Genomic DNA, 23,371 nt, shown 5'->3' with positions numbered 1-23,371 from the left:
TAAGCATTATCATCCCATTTTACTGATGAGGAAATAAAGAATTAAAGACATTAAAAATACTTACTTAGGTTCCAGCTACCATGAAATAAAGGATATAGGATTTTTTTTTTTTTTTTTTTTAAAGAGAGATGGGATCTTTCTCTGACACCCAGGCTGCAGTTCAGAGGCACTGTCATAGCTCACAGCAGGCTTGAACTCCTGGGCTCAAGTGATCCTCCCCACTCAGCCTCCTGAGTAGCTAGGACCACAGGTGCACGCCATTGCATCCGGCTCCTCCATGCTATTAAGCTATTACAATAATTACAGTAATGGTGAGACTAAGGAAGACAACGATGCTGTTAGAAAGACCATGTGAGGGAGTGCTTGTGAGCACATCATCTGCTGCAGATTTTCTGGGGGCAAACCTCAGCCGTGACACTGATAGTGAGCAATCTTAAATAAGCAACTTCATCTTCATATGCTCAGTTTCCTCTTCTCTAAAATGAGCGGAATAATAGAACTTGCTTTATAGAGTTACTGTGGGAATTAAATGAGTTAATATGTGAATCACTTAGAGCAGTGCCTGCACCTACATGTCAGTGTAGCTGTGGTTATTAACTTCTCAACCCTTTTATCTTTTCTGCTTATTTCCAGGCCCATTTCAGATGTCACTGGATTTAGAATAGCTTTTTCTAGATCCCCCTTTTCCAATCCAGCACTTGCCCCAGCAGAGGGACTCTTTCCTGCTTGCCATTTCCTGCTTGCCATTCTCTTCCTGGAGAGCCATTCATGTACTTCCTGATGTTACGGCCATTTAAATGGTTTATCTTTTTCTCTATTCATTCTTTGAGGACAGAGACTTTGTTTTGATTGATGTGTTCAAAGTGTGCTGGAATGAACTTGACTGAGCATATGTTAATTTCAAAACTCCTGCTCCCTCAGATTACGCATAGTATTCCTATTTATTTATTATTTATTTGAGACGGAGTTTTGCTCTTGTTGCCCAGGCTGGAGTGCAGTGGCATGATCTCGGCTCACTGCAACCTCTACCTCCCGGGTTCAAGTGATTCTCGTGCCTCAGCCTCCCGAGTAGCTGGGATTACAGGCGTTCACCACCATGCCCAGCTAATTTTTCTATTATTAGTAGAGATGGGGTTTCACCATGTTGGTCAGGCTGATCTCAAACTCCCAACCTCAGATGATCTGCCCGCCTCAACCTCCCAAAGTGCTGGGATTACACACGTGAGCCACCACGCCCAGCCTTGCATAGTATTCCTATTACAGTGCACAGTGTCTAAATCTGTGCTTTAAGTGGGAATGGTCTTGAGCCTTCCTTTCTAAAAGTCATGGTGGTAGTTTCCTGTTTGAGGTGTTGTCAAAGTTAGATTATCCTCTGTTACATATATCTAAAAAAAACAAAATCTGGAAATGAAAAGTCAAAAATCACTAGCCTGAGTAGGAGTTGATATTCTAATTCTAGCTCATGCACTTCATTACTGATTTCTGATTATTTATTAATGGTCAAGTTAAAGCTTAGTAGTTACGAAGGTACTGCTGATCACCTCTGTTAAGACTCTGTTGCCTGAAGTTTGCTATCTCTGTGGTCGTCTTTGCCTTTCCTTGACTGCATCTGCTATTAGAGCAGTAAGAGTGTTTACGGAGGATAACACAGTCCTAGCAGCAACTTTTTCATGTAGAGTGTTTGTTTCTATTAACAAATTATGATATAGTCATTTATCTTTTAAATATTATTTCTGGAGATCTAACCAGCAAGCTCTAACCTAGAGCACAATATTGAAGAAATGCAACCAATTAATACAATGTGGCCCCTTCTCACTAGACTTTACCACTTGCTATTATCAACCAAAACACACTCCCAGGTTCTTTCAGTATATATATACTATAAATATAGTCTGTATTCAGAAGTCTATATTCAGAAGTAAGTCAGTACATACTCTTCTGTGGCTTCTAAATTGCAATGATGCCTCTACACATTTAAACTTTTCAAGTAATTCCATGTGAAAGCTTCCTGCTTCGGTCATTCCATAACTCTCTCAATTAAATTAGCTTATCATTAGTTAATTGTTTTTATTTTTCCAGCCAGGGCATTTTCTGATCTTATGTCCAGGCCTCTTTTAACTCCAGCAAACCTTCTTTGTAATTCCCTTACAAGCTAGAACAGAAAAGGCTCTCCACACTAGCCCCCATTGCTCAAATAGACAGAAGATCCAAAGAACACAGTGCATGACTTTGTCTCCCAATTGGAGGCTCCATGTCCCGCACCTTTAATTCCCTTCAAACTCCTCTTCGTTTTCAATAAACAGTTAGCAGTGCTACTTTCCTTAGATAAAATGAATGTTATACAGGGCTCTGACAGATCTGCTTTTAAAAACAAACACTTAAAAGAGATTGTTTTTCATAATTCCCTCCAAAGAAGATTATACCTTTGAGTATAGTCAGTACCACCCAGATACTGGAAGCCCTCAGAGAAAGTGAGTTGGCTGTGAATCATCATGATGAACTGCATGATCCGTAAAGATCACAAGGATTTTCAGATGATGGGCCGTCAGAGTAAACACCTGATCTCACATTTTGCATAGATTCTGGCTGGCAGTGGAGGACTTGAAAAAGAGGCCTATTAAAGAAGTGCCCTCAAGAGTTCAGGAAATATGGCAAGAGTTTCTGGCTCCTGGAGCCCCCAGTGCCATTAACTTGGATTCCAAGAGTTATGACAAAACCACACAGAACGTGAAGGAACCTGGACGATACACATTTGAAGATGCTCAGGTGGGTGTACGGTGGGCCTCACGTCACAAATGTGCTTCTGAGAAGGTGATTGTTGGTTATATTCATTTTATTTTCATTATAAATGGCAGCTATTTCTAACATTTTCAATTAGGTAGCTGTAAAACAACTTTAACTGATCTAGGAAGGAACAAAGACACATTAAACTGAATAGATTTTTAAAACCTGGGAATATTTTCTAAGTTTGAATATTTTTATATGAAGGGACATATTTGAAATAATTTAAAACTTTTACTTCATTTTCTACTCTGTTCCCCCAATAAGTGAGCAAACATTATCTAGTGATGGCCCCCATCTCAGTAAAAGATTTTTTAAAACATTTTTTTAAAAAGATTTAAAATCTTTAAGGCATCTTCAATGTAGAGATTCCAAGACTCTGACATTCCTGAATTATTCATTATTATAAATTATTCAAACTGAATTAGCTTAAAGTTATGTCAAACTCAAACCAGTTTTATCTCTGGTGAAAAAAATCAAATATTAGATTCTGACATTTCTTAAATTTTCAAGTTAATTGTTTAGCCTACAGAAAGAAAAAATAAAGAAAACTGATTCTAATTTCCTAAGACAAATTGTTAGTCATCTTTTCTCAAACTGGATCTTAATTTCCTTTGTAAAAACAACTTGAATTTCTGCATTCTCTAAAAAAATATTGATACTCAAGAAGAAAAATCAACTTCTTTTGAGGGGATAGTGTTTGCTGATAATGTGGTATTTTATTTTATTTTATTTCATTTCATTTCATTTCATTTCATTTTTGGAAACAAGGTCTCTTTCTGTTCCCTATAGTGGCATGATCATGGCTCACTATAGCCTTGGCCTCCCAGGTTTAAGCAATCCTCCTACCTCAGCCTCCCAAGTAGCTGGGACCACAGGCATGCACCACCATGCCTGGCTAATATAAAAAAAAAATTTTTTTTTGTAGAGACAGGGTGGGTCTCCCTATGTTGCCCAGGCTGGTCTCTGACTCCTGGGCTCAAGCAGTCCTCCCACCTTAGCCTCTCAAAGTGCTGGGATTACAGGCATGAGCCACTGCACCCACTCCCTAATGATGTGTTGAGGTTGGTATTTAAATCAGAACATGCATACTCCATAATTTCTCAAACTTCTTTTGGAGAAGAATATTAATTCTAAAAAGTACCTTTTAAAAACACACACATTACTAAAATAAAATATAGAAGACAAAGAATGAGATACATGAATATCCTTCCTTATTTCCATGCTCTACAGAAAATATATTTCTCCTTGGCTTTCATTTAAAGAAATCAGCAACTGTGTAGAAAACTAACATGACTTTTAACAGTGACTGGATACCTATCCCATGTGGTTCAGCCATGGTCTCCGATGTAGAAATGATTACACTCTAGAGAGACGCATGACAGAGAGCAGACCGGAAATTCTGGCCCTACTGCTCACTTCTCCGCTGATCTTTCTTTCTTTCAGTCCAAGATAAAATGTCAAGCATCTTTCTAGAGGCAACAGTGTGTAACATGTTTGGAATGCCCTTCCTGAGGTTTAAAAAAGAACTTTTTTTGGTTATCGGTGTCACGTAAAAATATTCTTGCCTAAAAGGATCCTCTTTTCTTATAGAAAAAAAAAAAATTCTCTAGAAAACATTACCACTTGGCCCTAGATTTATTTTTCAGGTAAGCTCAGATATTTAATTCTAGTTTTTCTGTGGTTTAAAAAAAATCCTATCATTAGCTAAATTGCCTGGGTTCTGATTTCAGCTCTGCTCTGTGACCACTTCTCCATGCCTCCGTTTCTTCGCCTGTAAAATGGACATAATGGTTACCAAGCCCGTAGGGGTTTTGTAAGGCTCACACTAACTAATACAGGAAAGCACTTAAAAGAGCACCTGCCATATACCCAAGTATATCTGAGCACTTATTACCCACACCCCATGCTTCGCAACATGTTTATTATTCCTTTAATCATCACAACAATGCATTTTATAGATTAGAAAATTAGGGATCAGAGAGATGAAAAAGTTGGCCTAAATCTACCCTATTTGTAAGAGGTAGTTCTTGAGCAAGGTAGAATCTGAATTTCAAAATGCTTCATTCCAAAACCAGCCATTGCTCTACTTTTCAAACAAATTCCCATACAGTTCCAAACTTAACATTCTTTGAAGATCACCCTTGGGCTAGGTCTTGAGACTTAATCCTGAATGTCTTTAAATGGGTTTAAAGTAACTTCAAATTATTGCTGCTATGTTTAAGACCAGAGAACTGGAGTCATTTCTTGAAACAGGTATTTTCTTCAAGAAAAAAAAAAAAAGAAAGAAAATTTGGACATTCAGAATACTCTCCAGTAGTTCCAAGCTCTACACCTAACTGGTATTTCACTAGAATAGGAAGATCAAGACACATGTTAGCTCCCTGAGCTGCAGTAGACCAGAGAAGAATCTCCCTAGATTGGGTCAAGATTGAATTGAATGAGTACCTTTTTCCTTTTTTTTTTGACTTCTTTGTCTACCAAAATTCATCCTCAAAACAGAATATTGCAAACTTCTTAGGGGTGAATGATCAAATATTTACCTAATCTGTCACTGAGTAAGTAATAAGAAAGAGCACACAAATTTGGAGACTTAGCAATTAAATATCACAAAATTTATTTTTGGACTTGTGCTCTGACCCAAGGTGGGTGTGGAAGACAATTTTCCATGCAATTTGTACCAAAGAGATGATCTGATTCATCTGGGCAGTTGGCACCCTTACAGTAAATGTAGAGGCCAAAAGTATCCAGGGTGATTACTCAGTCTGAGTTAACATTACTCACTTCAGGCCTGGAGTAATTTTAAGAGACAGCAAATTTAGTTGTATTCTCTAGTGATCTATATAAGTCAACAACTTGATTTGAGGTTATTTTCTGACATTTTATTAATCAAATTCCATTTTTTTTATGACTGGATGTGATTTGCCTCCTCAGTAGCTCCTAAACCAATTTAAACAATGATCCCATGAATGAGATATTGAATTTGAAGATCTAAATGTCCTGTAAATAGAAGGTATTCTAATCAGCATTGTTATTACTATTTTTAGCTGCTACTAGATTTGTTCTTTAGTCATGTGTGGCATCATAATATTTTACTTTTCCCAAGAAATAATAAAGAAGCACCTCAACCATTATTTCTTTTTAGGAGCACATTTACAAACTGATGAAAAGTGATTCATACCCACGTTTTATAAGATCCAGTGCCTATCAGGAGCTTCTACAGGCAAAGAAAAAGGTATTGGTTTTTTTGTGAGTTGTTTTCTCTTGACCTTGTTCTCAGTTATAATTATCTGGAGTAATTACCTCTGCTGAATCCAGGGTATTGGACTAATGGTAAGTGAACATACTCCAAGACCCTCCCCCAAACCTTTGCATTTTATAAGGGCCATTTAAGTTGTTTCTGTTTGTTTATTGCTTATTGTATTACTTTCTGTTTGTTTGTTTCTGCAGATGTTCATGCTTTGCAAAATTTATTAGAAGCTGTTTTCATGTTTCATGTTAGTCTTCTGTATGCCTAGTTTCAAGGAATCAAAATTACAAAAAAGAAAAGAAAGTAACAAAGTCATTAGGTCAAAAACTTCAAGAGGGGTTTCTTTGCTTAGTAAGCTAGAATGTATGTTTTGAACCACAGGCCTCATAACTGAAAGTAGACTCACCTTTTTCAATAATAGATGACAAAATGTAGGAATGTTTGCTTCCGAATATTTTCATTTAGCATTTATCCTGAATCACTTAATATCCCTGTGATGAATTTTATACACCTAGCATGGTAGCCAAGCACATTATGGGAGCATTGTAGTAGACCTCACTATTCAACAATGTTAATAATCAATGTCTCTCTGTTCGTAGCTCCTTATGCAATCGATGTAACAGGGAAGAGAAAACCTGGACATAAACGTCAACACCATTCATTATTTTTAATGTTAAAATAGTTCACAGCTTCTTGAAATTCTGAGTTTAAATTATAATTTTGTGTAGTTCATGATCATCATATAGGCTAATAAGATTTTTTTAAGTCCATTGCCTTTACAACTGGAAATGCATACTTTGTAGTAACACTATCCAGTACAGCAGTCACTAGCCACTTGGGACTGTTTAAATCTTAGTTAATTAAAATTATACAACGTTGTAGCCAAATTTCAAATGCTCAATAACCACAGCTAGAGACTTCTGTATTGGACAGCATAGAATGAGATTTCCATCCTTTTGGAAAGTTCTATTAGACATTAATGCTCTATAGAATTAATGATGTTGTCAACAGAAATTTTTTCTGATAAAAGTTTTGAGGAAATTCTGAGGATATGCTGCTAGATTTTTAAATATTTAGGCTCTGCAAATGTCAGTATAAAGCCTTCACATATCTACTTCATTTCGGCTTAATTTGATTTTGCTTGAATCACACCATTTTGTTTGTACAAGGGAAGTTTTTGGTGTTAGCACTAATGAAAGCAGAGCCCATGTCCTATGAGAAGAAGCCTCATTCGGCAGCTCTCCTACCTCCATGGGCCTTCTGATTTAGAACATGGATTTGGCGTTGCATCATTTCATTATCCTGTCTTTTTCTGCTCTGTTTTCCTTGCTTTTTTTTTTTAATCTTCCTTTATTTCCCTTCACCCTATCCTACCCCACATACGTAAGTCTGGAAACTCAATGGATCGCAGAACATCTTTTGAAAAATTTGCACAGAATGTGGTAAGTTTTATTTTTTGAGGAATTATGAATCATTAAGTCCAATGAAATTTTTCCAATTTTCCTATTTCTAGCCCTGTTGCCCACCTTGCATTCTTGATGTAACAGCAAAAGTGTTTCTTTTATTCAAATTCAGAACTTCATGTTTTCTGCTTATCTTTCTGTCCCATCCCTTTCCAGAGTAGAAAAAGATGTTACATGTGAACAAGTATCTGTACAGAACTAAAGTTTGAAAAGAAGTTTATATTACAATATATAAAAGGAAGGAATAATAATTATTCTTTATATTTTTATTTTTATTCCTCATATTCCTTTCTTTATTAAAGATAGTGCATGTATTTCTATGCTCCTTCCCTTAGCCCTTCCCGAAGCTTAAAATATTAAGAACAATGAGGGTTCTATGCTTTTTATTTCTGCAGAGAGAAAATGATCTACTAAGCAGTTTAAAGCTAAAGATTTTATGAGTGGTGGTTGGTGACAAGATATACCCCACCAAAGACCCACTAGCCTGCCTTTCTTACTCCTTATTTTTCAGGAAGGTATTGAAAACTGTTGCATAAATCACCTGAGAAACCAGTAGTTTTCCTACCAGTGTTTTCTTAGTATCTTGCCATGTGTTTTGATGATATATATTTGTTGTAAGATTCTTTTTTTTGTATTGTGCCAGTGCCTTTGGAACTTTCTGACATTGTGTAAGCTCAAACTAAAGCCTTCAACACATTTATTTTTATAGGGCAGAAACATCCCTATTTTCCCATGCCATAAAAACTGTACACCAACACTGAGGGCCAGCACTAACCTGTTATGAAAAGAGGTAGAAAAATCTTGGTTTATACTCAAGTTTGTCTGCATTGTCTGTTGAGTTGTGTGGTTAAGCTCCATGCTGCTGTGTGTGTGTGTGTTGTGGCTTTTGCTGTGATGGCCAGTTCAGTGGAGTTATGTGTGTTGAAATGTGAGCAAACTGGATTCAACAAAGATATGGTTTTGTTTTCATTTTCCTTCAAGGATCCTTGTGGTGGGGAATGTTATTCACTTCTACTTGTGAATTACCATTGCAACGGTACACAGAGTATTTGAAAGAATTTGAACAGTAATATATACTGTGAACATTCAATGTGATTGCATGAGTTAAATGGATAGAGAATGATGGACTCCAGGAATGAATCACATTGTAAATAAACTTTATGAAATTTTGGCTGGCACTATTGGAACCTGTGTTCTTTAATAGAGAATTTTCTGGAGCATGCCTCGTAAGTCACCATGGGGCAACAAAGATAATGTCAAAAAATTCTCCAAGATTTTGCTGGAGAAAGTGACTATCAGATAATAAGGTACTCTGTGTACCGTTTAAGAAGCATTTCAAGTTAATCATTTTCAAATGTAATGCTGACAGAATATACTATTCTTGAAATTACAATGGAAATTTCTGTGATATAATTTAAAACAGTGATGCAACCCAGGGAAGATGGAAAGGGGAAGTCAAATGGTTGTCTTTCTTCCAACATCATATCTAACCCACTTGTCAAACTCTTAAAATAGCACCATATGGTCACACACTGCAAACTTTAAGAAAGGGCCAACAGGAAATAAGGGGAAGAGAGGACTGATCATCCACACCTTCAACCAAAATTCACACAAATGCCACCTCTGTTCCAAACTGTGTGCTATGTCTTGGGACCATGTAGAAAGGATAGACTTACAGCCATGTCCAACCCTTTGAATGCAAGGACTTTTTTGCTTATCTGTGGTGGCGGATATTATAAAAATTATGCCTGGCCCTTTTTTTTTAAGATTATTTGTCGTTAGTGTGTAGTGTTTTTTATGTGTGGCCCAAGATAATTCTTCTTGCAATGTGGCCTAGAGAAGCCAAAAGGTTGGACATCCATGGTAGAGCTTGATTTCAAAGGTACCCAATGGTATAGACAAAATGTTAGGATGTACAAGGGAAAGATAAACAATTTCTACTGGGTGTTAGGTAAAGGAGGGAGGGCCCATATGTAATCTGAGAATTCCCAGAAGTTACATTTAACTGAATTTGGAGGATTTCACTGGACCAAGAAGAGCAACTACCTTCTTTAAAAAAAATGGAAAAAAAACTGGAATTACTGAAGGAAAAGAAGTTGAGTACCATACACACACACACACACACACACACACACACACACACACACACACAAACCATAATAATAACTTTCAGGCACTGTTGCTTAGTGTTAATCCTTTTCCATCCAGGAAAATAAAATGCAATCTTTTTTATGTAATACTTTTATTTGGGTGTTATTCTGAAGAAATGGAGTAAGGCAATTGGAAAGGTTCTCTGAATTTCCCCTTGGTTTAGTGTTCCATATTTACAACTTAAGGGTCAGCAGCTGTATCAAGCATCTTAGATCTTTACATACTAAATTTTATGAAACACTTTTATAGGATCAATAAAATAATTTAATGTAAGACAAAGAATGGGTGATTTTATTACAATCAGATAGACTTAATGGAGTAAAGATGGAATTTACATAAATATTTTAAAGGAATCCTCTACGGAGGTTGCTTTGGTACATACAGGGAGGCTACAAGGTCAACAGTATCTCAGAAAGAAATGGAATAGGGGAAAATAGTAAACAAGTATGTAGTCTAGGAAAATAATGGAGAAAAACTCACATTCATTGAGTATCTGCCATGTACCAGGCTCTGCACTGGGCGCTTCATAATATTATCTAATTTAATCCATGCGCTGACTCTGTAAGGTAAGTATTATTACATCCATTATTTTACCCATTTTGTTGGTAAGAAATTTAAAGGGTCAAAGGAGGTGCATCGTTTGCCCAGAGTCACATAGTTAGCGAAGGAGCTGGGACTGACTCCAAATGTATTTTGTTCTCTAATGCTATTTCCATGGATCCACCCTGCTCTTTGACATTCTCCCAACTGACAAAAAATAAATAAATCTTGCCACCTGATGATACCCTCCTCCCCAGTCTGGGTCCATTTCCAATGCGTGTCTATTTTAGTAAGTTAATTTACATGTTCCAGCCTAGGGTTTTTATAACCGATGTTAGAAAAATGGCATTGTTGTTTCTGTTTCACCCCAGAGACAAAAATATTGTGCTAGCCAGCTGTTCCAGGGGAGTTTTTGTTAGTTACCCAGACTCATAAACACTTACTAGCACTTTGGAGAAAAATTATAATAAACAGCTGAGGATTGCATTGCACTTTCAATCTTCCAAAAAATAGAGACTCCTTTTTGTTTGTTTTGTTGTTGTTGTTTTGGTCATTGTTTACATGCACAAAATCCTGGGAGGTAGTCAGGCAGGTATCACCTTTCTTCACAGACAAAAAAATGGGGGCATAGTGAGGTGAGGGCACCCTGGCCAATATCTCTCAGCTGTTGAGTGTTAGAGCCGGAACTGGAAGCAAGCTTTTTCTTTTACTTTAAATTCATTACTCTTTTTAGATTTTTCTTATTATTTTCATCAATCCCAAAATGGGTGGGATAAAAATAACTCCCCTTCGTGTAATGCCCGCACTGTGGTTTGTTGTCTCAGGAAACCTCCTTTTCACTTCTTGTTGTTTACTCTTTTATTTCTTTATTTTTCTTGCTATCAGAGAAGTCTCTTAAGGTTGGTCTTTCAAGGGTTACTATATCCTCTCATACCTTTAAATGTTATTCTTACTAAGTTGACTTTATTCTCTTTCAAAAAAGTTCATATGCTTTAAGGATTATGAAAATTATTTTCTTCATCACCGTCATCAAATCTGACACCACTCTTCAGCCATTAAAATATCACAGCATCTGCTGGGCGTGGTGGCTCATGCCTTTAATCCCAGCACTTTGGGAGGCCGAGGCGGGTGGATCACCTGAGGTCAGGAGTTCGAGACCAGCCTGGCCAACATGGTGAAACCCTGTCTCTACTACAAATACAAAAATTAGCCAGGCGTGGTGGTGCACGCCTGTAATCCCAGCTACTTGGGATACTGAGGCAGGAAAATCACTTGAACCCAGGAGGCGGAGGTTGCAGTGAGCAGAGATCATGCCATTGCACTCCAACCTGGGTGACAAAAGCGAAACTCTGTCTCAAAAAATAAGAAAAGATAACATGATAGGATAAGGTAAACCATAGCATCTGTCTGCTACACAAACATTAAAGAGGAACAGATAGAAAACAAAGGAAAAGCAGGGTAGGATGACTGATTAGCCACACCTTCAATCAAGATTCATAATCAAGTGCCAACTGTGTGACTCACCTCCTGTCTTGTCTTTGTGTGAAGTAGAAATTAAATCAGTCTGGCTCTGGGCTACAAAAGTAGAAAAGTAAAAATGAATTTTAGAGAGTATTGATGTTGAACGCCCAGGGATTCACCTAATCTAATCTCCTTTTGGAAATATTTTCACCCTATCTTAATGAAGACAATTATCTGTAGAGGCTTTAAAAGAATCAATAGAAAAAAGATGATGCCTCCTTGGCTGTCCCATTCCCTCTGTTCTGGTGTATTTGTGCTGGGGCTTTGAGCTCCTAACTGTGTCCTGGAGACTGCAAGGGATGACCAGAAGTTGTGGAGACTCCGTGAGAGAAATTTAACAGGAGTGGGTTGGCTCTGAAATCAGTTGATCTTTAGGATCAAATCTGGTTTTTTTTGTTGTTGTCGTTGTTGTTGTTTCGTTGTTGTCGTTGAGACACAATTTCACTCTGTCACCCAGGCTGCAGTGCAGTGGTGCAATCTTGGCTCACTGCAACCTCTGCCTCCGTGGTTCAAACAATTCTCCTGCCTCAACCTCCTGAGTAGCTGGGACTACAGGTGCCCGCCAACACACCTGGCTAATTTTTTGTATTTTAGTAGAAATGGGGTTTCACCATATTGACCAGGCTGGTCTCGAACTCCTGACTTCAAGTGATCTGCCCACCTCGGCCTCCCAAACTACTGGGATTACAGGTGTGAGCCACTGTGCCCAGCCCAAATCTGTTTTTAACTCTGCAACTCAATTGTTTAAATGTTAATAGGAGCAAATGTAAATGTAAATCCTCTTATTTGAAATATAAAACAAAGAAGATACAATACTTAGTTCTTTTAGAATGTTCTTTTGATTAAATAAAATTAAATGATTTATCTAAGGCCACTGTGGAATCACTGGTTAATACAGCCTTATAAAGATTATATATAAGTGGTAACATCGTAAAAAGAGCCTGGGCCAAGGAATTTGATGTGTTTCTATTTAGGTTTGAAACCTAGTCCTATATATTCTAGCCATGTGAATTTTAAAAAATCATTTAAGGCCGGGCGCAGTGGCTCATGTCTGTAATCTTGGCACTTTGGGAGGATGGCTCTAGGCCAAGAGTTCAAGACCAACCTGGGCAACATGGCAAGACCCTATCTCTACAAAAATAATAATAATTATAATAACAATAAAAGAAAAAATCATTTAAACTGCTGAACCTCAGTTTCTTCACCTCTAGACAACTCTCTCTACCCAGACACAGCTCCAATTCGCATTTTGCACAAATAAATATAAATATTTAAGAATTTGAATTGTATTTAAATATTCTTTTGAAACATTCTTTATTCATTTAAAATGCATTGTAAATGTCTTCCAAATAATTGAGTATTCTTCTACCTGATTCTAATAAACCACGCAAAATTCCTTTGAATGGATATGCCCTGTAATTTTTCTAATCATCTATGAATGGACATTTAGGTTGTTATTTATTTATTCGTTGCTTTTATAGGTCAAAGTACGATAAAATCCAAGTTATATATTGATTTTCTTTTCATAAAAAAATTGAACTGCTTAAATGGAATGTAAATTTACAAGGGAAGAGGCATCTATTTATCTGTTTTTCCCTCTTTTGTATCTTTATTTTTTCCTTCATGCAAGAGCATACACTAGAGGGAAAAATAACGTATTCTGGAAGGCGGGGATCAGATGTTGTATTCCTGATTTCCGAAACCAACGTGTTACACATTAATGACAGGCCTCCACTGCCAATTAGTCTTCAGTCAGTGAAGAACTGTAGCTACTTTCTGGGAAACTTATATCATTTTTTTTTAAGACACTGTGGAAGACTCTAAGGATAGTTTCTAGTTCCTGGTCAAATGATCTTTAACTTGGTTTTGTTTGTTGTTTGGTGTTTTTTGTTTGTTTGTTTTTGTTTTTAGATGGAGTTTCACTTTTGTTGCCCAGGCTAGAGGGCAATGGTGTGATCTTGGCTAACCGCAATCTCCGCCTCCCGGGTTCAAGTGATTCTCCTGCCTCACCCTCCAAGTAGCTGGGATTACAGGCATGCACCACCAGGCCAGGCTAATTTTTGGTATTTTTTAGTAGAGACAGGGTTTCTCCATGGTGGTCAGGCTGGTCTCAAACTCCCGACCTCAGGTGATCTGCCCACCTTGGCCTCCCAAAGTGCTGGGATTACAGGCATAAGCCACCATGCCCAGCCTAACTTGGATGTTATTAAATGTAAAATCTAGTGTGCAATTTCCCTCCATATTCTAATAACCTGTAAAACTTATAAAACTGTAAGCTGGGAACTACCCTCTGCATGCAGTGTAAACCTGTGAATAATACAGGTGCCACGTTTGGGAATCACAGCCCCACCAGCCCAGCTATGGGGCCAGGGTAGGAGCAGTGCAGTGTCGAAGGTACTTGGGCAGTCCCTCAGCTGCCCATTCCCAGCACGTTTGGGTTCTGTTCAGGATTGAGCCATGTCACTCCAGGCTGAGCACTCTGGACTTATTGATTGGACCTACACGCACATTAGTGTAAGCAGGCTGTTTTGGAAAGGGTCCTAGGACAACTAAAAGGAAAACATATAAACTTGCCACTGGATTTTTCCTCATAAATAATCCCAATAGAAAAAATTGACCTGGTGGCCTAGGATCCATGCATCTGCTATGTTTATATCATTGTTTTTAGATACCATTATACTAGTTTCTAAATCATTCATTCATCAACAGCTATTAAGTTTTGACTAAGTGTCGGGTTATGTCATACTCTTTGTGGTTAAAAAAGACAGCTTGGCTGTCCTTACTTTCACTTCCCTTGATATCAATTTCTACCACAATAAAGTAGAGACAAGCCTTAGAGTATTCAGAAAGGTCATTTTCTAGATTACATATATATTAACGAAGTTGTAGGCATGGTAAGAGCTCCATAGAGTGAGTCAGATCCTCAATTGACACGAACACCCATCATAATGAAGCAGATTATCTGGTTCGCAAAACATCCATCATAGGACATAAGCAGACTTGGAACTTACGAGAAGGAAGGTTTTGATTTTACATCTCCTCCCCTGTCTGTGAATTTACCTTAAAGAAAGACTTTGTGCATATTATTTTAGGGTTGAGTGCTATGGATTCTGTTGCCTGGGATTACAGACACACTAATACAGGTAAACTATGCTTAAAAATTCCTACTATGGCCGGGAACGGTGGCTAACGCCTGTAATCCCAGCACTTTGGGAGGCCAAGGCGGGCTGATCACAAGGTCAGGAGATCGAGACCATCCTGGCTAACAGGTGAAACACCATCTCTACTAAAAATACAAAAAAAAACAATTAACTGGGCGTGGTGACAGGCACCTGTAGTCCCAGCTACTTGGGAGGCTGAGGCAGGAGAATGGCGTGAACCCAGGAGGCAGAGCTTGTAGTGAGCTTAGATCACACCACTGTACTCCAGCCTGGGTGACAGTGCAAGACTCTGTTTCTAAATAAATAAATAAATAAATAAATAAATAAATAAATATATTCCTACTACACCTTCAGTGAAAATAAGTTATAAACTGGCCATTGAGTTTCCCCACCATAGATATTACCAGCAAGCATATGAAGTGTGTCTGCTCAAAGATGAACTATTTTCTCCTCTTTCTTCTGCTATGGACCTGAAACCATCTCATTTGTCATTTTGTAGTTGGCAAATATGGCTATCCATCTTATTTTATTGAAACTGGTGGTGATGATAACTTGCCTGAGGAAGCAATTTTAGTCTCCCTGCAGCATGAGGTAAATCAATTGGTGTGCAATGTATCAGACCATGTAGCCTAATTGAGTTCGGACAATATATCTTCATTTTGCCCTGGTAGCATCGTTAGTTCTTAAGTTGCTGCTCAAGTTCTGTGAGCTCTGAATTGTATCATGGGTTTTTGTCAGTGTCCAATGCAGCCCTGGGGCTTCCAAAGGAATGCTGTGGGACTGCCGAGTAGACGCACCTCATGGTGGGAAATGTCGCCGCTGCTGCTACATATGCCAGGGGCAGAAGTTTCTACAGCATTTCCCAAAGTATTGTGTTCCAGTGAACATGTCTTGGGTTTATGCCAGTAGCTATGAGGCTTCAGCCAGAGACCGTCCTGGGTGCTCTGTATGATAAGTTTACAGCCCAAGAGCATGCATGTGTTCACGCACTACTAGATTCTTTTATCCAACAACAACAGCAAAACAGTTATTGGGAACCTACTGTGGGCCAGGCACTTTGTTCTGAGAATGGATAGGTAAGACAAAGCCCCTGCTCATAAGAAGCTTATGCTTTGCAAGAGGACAGATATGAACACAAATTACTACTTTGGGGATACTACTAACATGCACACCTAGGTTGACTCATTCTGCTCATGCAAGTTAACTGTTCAGTGAACAGATCTGGCTTTCCACTAACCTCCTTAATATAAATCATGAGAGTTTCTCTTAAAGCAGTGCAGAGTAGGCAGAGAAAGGAAAAGTTAAGGCCTAAGCAAGAGACCTGCCCACTAAACAGTGGGGCCCTGCAAGAGAGAGAGAGACAGAGCAAAGGTGGCACAAGAAAGAGGGTCTGAAGATGGCAAATTCAGGCAAGGACTACTGTGGAGGTTTCCAGTTAGAGAAGCAGAGTACAGAAGAAGGTAATCAAGAACATATTCTGTGCTCTGGATTTACACATGGGCCATCATCATCTACACAGCAGATGAGGGCAAGCTAGAAGAATCTAGAGATAGGAGGATGTGTTTGCAGCATCGGCAGCTACTGTAGTCATCTGCACATTGGATGATAACAACAAAAACTTGGGTGGTAAAGTAGAAGAAATAAAAGCAGAAGAAGACTTGTAGCACCAATAAACTTTTTAGAACATGTTTGAACCAAGTTTACTGGAAGATTTCACAGCAGAAATATAAATGTCACACTGTCTCACTTTGAAATCATGTTATATGACCATTAGCTCATTATGTTGCATTATCACTTTGATTTTATTTGATGATATTTGAACTTGAATTATTTTTCAAAGTGATCTGAATCTCATATTAGGGTACAAAATTGTAGCTCAGTAAAGCAAGGAGATATAGGACTTATATCTTATATGTAATGTACTCTTAGCATTTCTACATTTGGCACAGTACCTTGCAGATGGTCAACTCTCAATCTCAATTTATGTCATTGAATTAAACAGCGTTGAATAGAATGAAAAAGAGTTAAGCAGAATTCCATCAATGGTCTAAAGGGTAATATTTGCACATTATTTTTATAAATTTGTTTTAAGTATCTAGGAAAAAGATGAATGGAAGTTAAGTTGATATAAAGTTTGGATTTATTATGATGTCCAAATTTAATTTCCACCAAAAATGGAGTCATGTATTAATTATTTCTAGTTGTGAGGTCACTCACTAGGCAGCCCTGGGTCATCAACAAGTCATCTCTTTCAAAATCATTTTCTCTTGCTTATTCTAAAGACACATGTAGCATCATATATATTCATTAGCATTCTTTTATGAAGCATCTTTCAGAAAAGAAAGCCATTTTTATACTGATGACAAGCTGTGGTTTTAATGTATTATTTTCCATAATTTTTGCTAGCACCCAGAAAGCAGTAACACTAAAATAGACAATTTAAAATAGCGATACATTAGACATCTTTATCTAAATTGCATCCATCTATAAGCATGGATGTATTATGTGTATAGCTACAGAAACCTTGGTGCATTTTTCATATGTTTTTGGCTGATACTATACACAAGCCCAGACGGGGCAAAATCTGATGTCCTCTTCATTGTGCACTATATTTTGATGGCTGTTGTCATTGTTTTTGTCAATGGCCAGTATCTAAGAATAATAGGAACACACAGTGGACAATCCTAAATACACTACATATATCTGTAATTTCAACCAGCAGAGGCCATTACTAAAATAGGCTGTGGCAGTTATTGGAAATTTAAAGCACACTCTCTAGAATGCTCTATTATTTCTGGGGGAATAAAAAGTTCATCCATCAGTTTTTTGCCTCTTTGAGTCATGCAGATTTTATTTTGGTATTAAAGAAGTTTTTCATCTATTTCATCAGCCAAAACCGAATTCCCCAATGGACATGGGCTCAGTTACTACAAAGGAGAATAACAAGCCCCTATTTTCAACACTGTTCACCTGAAATAGACCTATTAATATCTAACAAGAATATATTCCTAACATGAGATAAAAAAGATTATTGGGAGAGCTTTCTCTTTTCTGACTGTAAAACGTAAATCTTCAAGGTACTTTCAGGAGATACTGGGAATGATAAAATTTTTGGAGTTTCAGAATTGAAAAGGAACTTAGAGGTCCGTATTTCCCCGGGTCCAATCCTCAGCCCATTGCAAGAATATTTTCTGTAGGCTCAGTGACAAATGGGTATTCAGCATTTGGCAGCTCCTAAGTATCTGAGATGTGGTACCCTTAGTCAGCAGATCATTCCGTCTCTTAGAAATCCCTTCCATAATCCACTTTTCTGTAACTTCCAACTATTAATCCTAGTTTTATTTCCTGAAGCCACCGCAGAGTAATGCGAGCCCTTCCTCTAGATGACAACTGGTGAATTGCTTGAGGTATGATTTACATCACCTCCCCCAAGTTTTCTTTTTCTTTCCCTTAGTTAAAATCTCTTCGTTGGCCAGGCACAGTGGCTTGTGCCTGTAATCCCAGCACTTTGGGAGGCCGAGGCCAGGGGTTGTGGGGATCACTTAAGGCCAGGAGGTCAGGATCATCCTGGGCAACATAATAGATCTGGTCTCTATAAAAAACAAATTTATAAATTTAAAAAAAACTCGACTTCATTTTCTTTTTTTCTTTCTTTCCTTTTTGTTTCTGTTTTTTGTTTGTTTGTTTGTTTGTTTGTTTTGTTTTGTATTTTGAGACGGAGTCTCGCTCTGTCATCCAGGATGGAGTGCAGTGGCGCAATCTTGGCTCCCCGCAGCCTCTGCCTCCCCACAGCCTCTGCCTTCCCAGCTCAAGTGATTCTCCTGCTTCGGCCTCCCAAATAGCTTGGATTACAGGCATGCACCACCACACTCAGCTAATTTTTGCATTTTTAGTAGAGAGGAGGTTTCACCATGTTGCAAGGCTGTTCTCAAATGCCTGACCTCAAGTGATCCACCCACGTTGGCCTCACGAAGTGCTGGGTTTACAGGCGTTAGCCACCGCGCCTTGCCTACCTCATTATTTTTCTAAGTGTGGTCCAACTATCCATACCTCAAAAATCACCAGGGGCTTGGCAAATGCAGATTCTGTAACCTCATCTCTGATTACGTTAGAACTATTCTTTTTCTCTGCTCCACATTGGTTTCAAGCATCCCAAAACCATACCGTTTAAAAATCATCACACAAATAGCAGTAATCCCAGCTGATCTCTCCTTACTAAATATCCATGGTTCTCATTTGAGATGCATCAGAATCACCTGGAGGGCCCATGCTAACACAGATTGCTGGACTCCATCTTTCAGAAAGTCTATGTAAGTCATTTACTGATGGATCCAATTCAAGAATTTTCATGTTTAACCAATTCTCAGTGATGCTGCTGCTGCTGATTTTAAGGCCACACTCTGAAATCCACTACCCTAGACATACCAATGCTCTCCACTTTCTCCATGGTGAATGTCAAGAGCACACAAATGTCACAGCTGAGAGGCTGCTCTCCAATTACGTCCTCACATTTCTGCAACCACCCGTTGAACTGTGTAAGAGTCCATTTTTTTTTCCATTTGTTCCCACAGCTGTTTATAATTAAATTTATTGCATATTGCATGTAAGTACTTTATTAAAATAAACCTGTTGAAATTTGAGTATAAAAAGAAAAAGATATTTCTTTGAAAACTAAGCTGAAGACAAAAAGACTTGATAAAGTAAAGATGTCTTAAATGTTGCTAATAAATTAAATCTGAGTGACACTTACAATGGGAAAGTGAGCTTCTAATGTTTTCCCATTTAATAACTTCCTGTTCTTTCATCATCCTGGTTGCTCACTTTGTACATGTGCTCCAGTTCTCCAGTAGGCCTCATAATCATAACTGAACATAGTATTTGAGATATGGCCCAGCCAGCATAAAGTGGGCATATCACCTCCTTGGCTTTGTATACTATAACTTTTAAAATCTAACGTGAAAATTGCATCAACTTCCCCACTGTAGTCCCCAACCAGAGCATCATGTAATGTCATTTGGGGCTTAAAATAAAATACTTTAAAAATTGGATTTTTTTCTCATGTGCTGAGATTAGTTGTCCCTAATTTTGTCTTTTGCTGCTAGGTTTCTTTGTTCATTATTTATTTACTTTTCACTTTAGTGTACATTGGTTCTTTACCCTTCTTTCTACTAAATTTATCTTGTAAGTTATAGTTCATTTGTACAGCTTTACATAATTTTTTGAAGCATTTCTTTGTTACTCAGTCTTTTAACCAAGGTTTTAAACGGATCATACATACATTTTATCAGAATTTCATCAGCTTAATCATTCAAATTACTGATTAAAATGTCATAAGGAACAGGGAGGAAGACAGAATTCCACTGCCCTAATAGCACACCTTGAAGGTAATTGTTTATTTAGTTATGAAGCACATCTTTCTCTTTTTCAATCACAGAGATACTGCAAACACTGCTGCATGCCTTACTTAGCCGAAGATCTTTTGTTTAAAGCAAGTTCCTGTCCTCAAATCTGGTAAACTCCTTTTTAAAATGAGTAAATGAGCATCTCTATGACAGACAAAAATGTAATATAGGGTCTACGAGGAGTTCCCTGCAAACATATAATGTTGTAAGAGCAACACACCATTAGAAGAATGAGAGAGGGACTTAGGCAATTTTAACAAAAGAAATACAAATAGTAAATCGATATATGAGAAAACAAAAAAGAAAACCTATTATTAATACCAAAGTAAAATTCAGAAGGCAGCACAATCACTTTTTCCTCCAAATAGATTTGTTTTGTTAATATGATAACATCTAGTATTAGAAAGCGGTTAAGAAAATAGGTGATCTTGTACAATGTTCATAAAAGTCTGAATTGCTATAATTTTTCAAATAGAATTTGACATAATGTGCCAAAAGGTCAAAAATCTCTCACTTTGAATCAGTAATTCAAGTTCTAGTAATTTAGTCCTAAAAAAACCCCAGATGTTCCCACATATAAAAAATATTTGTTGCATTATATAATTGTCAAATATAGAACACAGTCTGAAAGTACAACAATTGTGAATTTCTTAAATATATCAAGACATATCTACTGTTGGAATGTTATACAAATATTAAAAATTAGATTTTAAAGCATTGGCTTTTGTTTCTTTTAATGATACCCATATTTGACATTTTTTTTAAATATTAATTTTTCTATTGCTCTTTGCAGAGCAGGGCTAACCCATGGGCGGTGTGCCCAGAGTAGCCACATTTGACCAACACATATGTGTGTTTGTGCATATTTGTATATGTGTGTGTGTACATATATATGGGTACTGTATAAACTGTATTTGTGTGTGTTTATATGTGCATAGAACTGAAATAACATAACAATATATTTCCTTATGTGCAATGCAATCTGATTTTTAAGATGTATTCTATACTAAATTTTTTTCTAAGTGTTGGTAGCATCTCTCTAAATTGATTTCCTTACCAACTAATTCATTTAGTTGGTAAAACAGTATTATTTTAAAAGAAACATCTATAACATGGGTAATTGAACAAAATGTAATCTCTTTAAACATGTATCTGTGTATAAAAAGGTAGAAAGACATAATAGAAAGTAAATGATCATATTTCAAGTAATACTTATTTCTTCTCTGTTTTTCTACGTTTTCTTCATTTTCTTTAGTGAACATATACTGCTTTTATTATGAAAAAATATTTTTAACTAAGAAAATGAAAGTATTTGGCTATACTTACTCCTTCTCAATTCTCTTAGGAAGCTAGTGAACAGTACTTAAATGTATATGTGTTCATGAGCTATCTCCTTTTAGTACATAGTACTAGAATATTTTTCAGCATTCAACATTAAATATGACAGTTCCAAAACTAACTACAGAATTCTCTTCCTCTTGGCTTTCCATCTTAAATCTCAAGAATTCAAGCTTATCTTTAACATTCTAGGAACCCACCCACTCTCCACAGTTTTATAAAAATTATTCACTATGTTTCAGTAAACTCATTTGTAAGTTTACCTGGAAATACTGATTTCATTTAAATCATGCAAGAGTTTCCCAAACACCTGGCCTAGCTTGAATTCCTCTTAGCACCTGCCTACTTGAAAAGATTCTGATTCTATTAGTCAATCTGTTAATATTTAGGGTGTGACCAGTGACCCTCATCCCTCTCTCCACCATGCTTCTCCTCCCCCAAATTAAAAGTTAATTCTCCCAAGACCTTGGAATCTCATTACCCTGATTTCTAGAAATTTATTCCCTTAATGAGATTTGCAGCCAAAGAACCTCAACTCTTGCAAATAATCAAGTACTTATTTGGAGACTGCTATAATGTTAATGTTGTTTAACAGCTGTGCGTTATTACTTCATCAGGCCGGATGACTTACAAAACCATGTAAGAAGGCATATGAAAGCATTAATACAGGTTCTACCAGTAAGAATAATTCAAAGAGGGAACTGGTGGAGTTTAGGGGTAGTTAGAAGGCTTCAGCAAGGACATAGATAAGAAGTTCATGTTTGAAGAGTGGATAGGGTCTGAACAGGTACATACACAAACAGGTGACTAGTGCAGAGAGCAGCAGGCACAAGGGCCAGCCAAAGAACCACTTCGTGGGTAACAGTAAAGAGTCTGACAGGCGACGGAACCCAGGTAGTGAAGGATTTGGAAATCCAGGCAAAGATGTTTATATTTACAAGTGAAACAGGAATTTTCAACTTGAGAGTAAAATAACAAACATCTAGCATCCCTTAGTTTAGACTCTGCTAAGAGCACTCCCCATCCCTGGTTCAGTAAGTGGGGAAAAAAGGGTATTTTTCAACATGAGAGTAAAATAACAAACGGATAACATCCGTTAGCTCAGACTCTCCTAAAAACATTCCCTATCTCTGGTCCAATAGCATCTCATTTTACCACCATATGGTCAGCTCTTTTTATTAATATAGCTGTGGGGTTGAGCATCTGGTGAGACAGTTGGATCACATAAACCAGTGGAAAGGCAATGACAAGATTTTTACCTTTCTTATTCCCAGTTCATCTCCATAGTCTCTGCAGCCTACAAAGCACTCAAGAATATACGTCCGAGTCTACAGCAACATATGGGAGACACTCGGAGGCAATGGCTGGAGACAAGCAGGAATTGTAATAGCGAAAATGGAGGTTACATTTTTTTAAAAAAAAAATCTTTTTTTTTTTTTTTTTTTTTTTTTTGGAGACAGAGTCTCGCTCTGTCGCCCAGGCTGGAGTGCAGTGGCGCGATCTCGGCTCACTGCAAGCTCTGCCTCCCGGGTTCACGCCATTCTCCTGCCTCAGCCTCCCGAGTAGCTGGGACTACAGGCGCCGCCACCTCGCCCGGCTAATTCTTTTTTTTTTTTTTTTTTTTTAGTAGAGACGGAGTTTCACCGTGTTAGCCAGGATGGTCTCTATCTCCCTCGTGATCCGCCCATCTCTGCCTCCCAAGTGCTGGGATTACAGACGTGAGCCACGGCGCCTGGCCTCAAAAAAAATCTAAAAGATATTAAT

At 37.6% G+C, this 23,371-nt stretch overlaps 1 protein-coding gene across 2 annotated transcripts in view; it reads left to right on the top strand.

Moving 5' to 3' along the window:
- The window catches only part of RGS7 (regulator of G protein signaling 7), a 565,601-nt gene that overhangs the window by 533,486 nt on the left and 8,744 nt on the right, over positions 1–23,371 (top strand). Inside the window, exons 15-18 of one of the 2 annotated variants that reach the window (XM_030936868.1) lie at positions 2,580–2,766; positions 5,927–6,016; positions 7,420–7,473; positions 20,302–20,378. In XM_030936868.1, coding sequence (XP_030792728.1) covers positions 2,580–2,766; positions 5,927–6,016; positions 7,420–7,473; positions 20,302–20,378 — 408 coding nt within the window. The remainder of the gene's footprint in view (positions 1–2,579; positions 2,767–5,926; positions 6,017–7,419; positions 7,474–20,301; positions 20,379–23,371) is intronic. The other variant, XM_030936869.1, reaches the window with a different exon arrangement.

The sequence above is a fragment of the Rhinopithecus roxellana genome, chromosome 8, assembly GCF_007565055.1.
Source record: "Rhinopithecus roxellana isolate Shanxi Qingling chromosome 8, ASM756505v1, whole genome shotgun sequence".
NCBI lineage: Eukaryota > Metazoa > Chordata > Mammalia > Primates > Cercopithecidae > Rhinopithecus > Rhinopithecus roxellana.
This window is presented reverse-complemented; position numbering and strand designations above follow the sequence as displayed.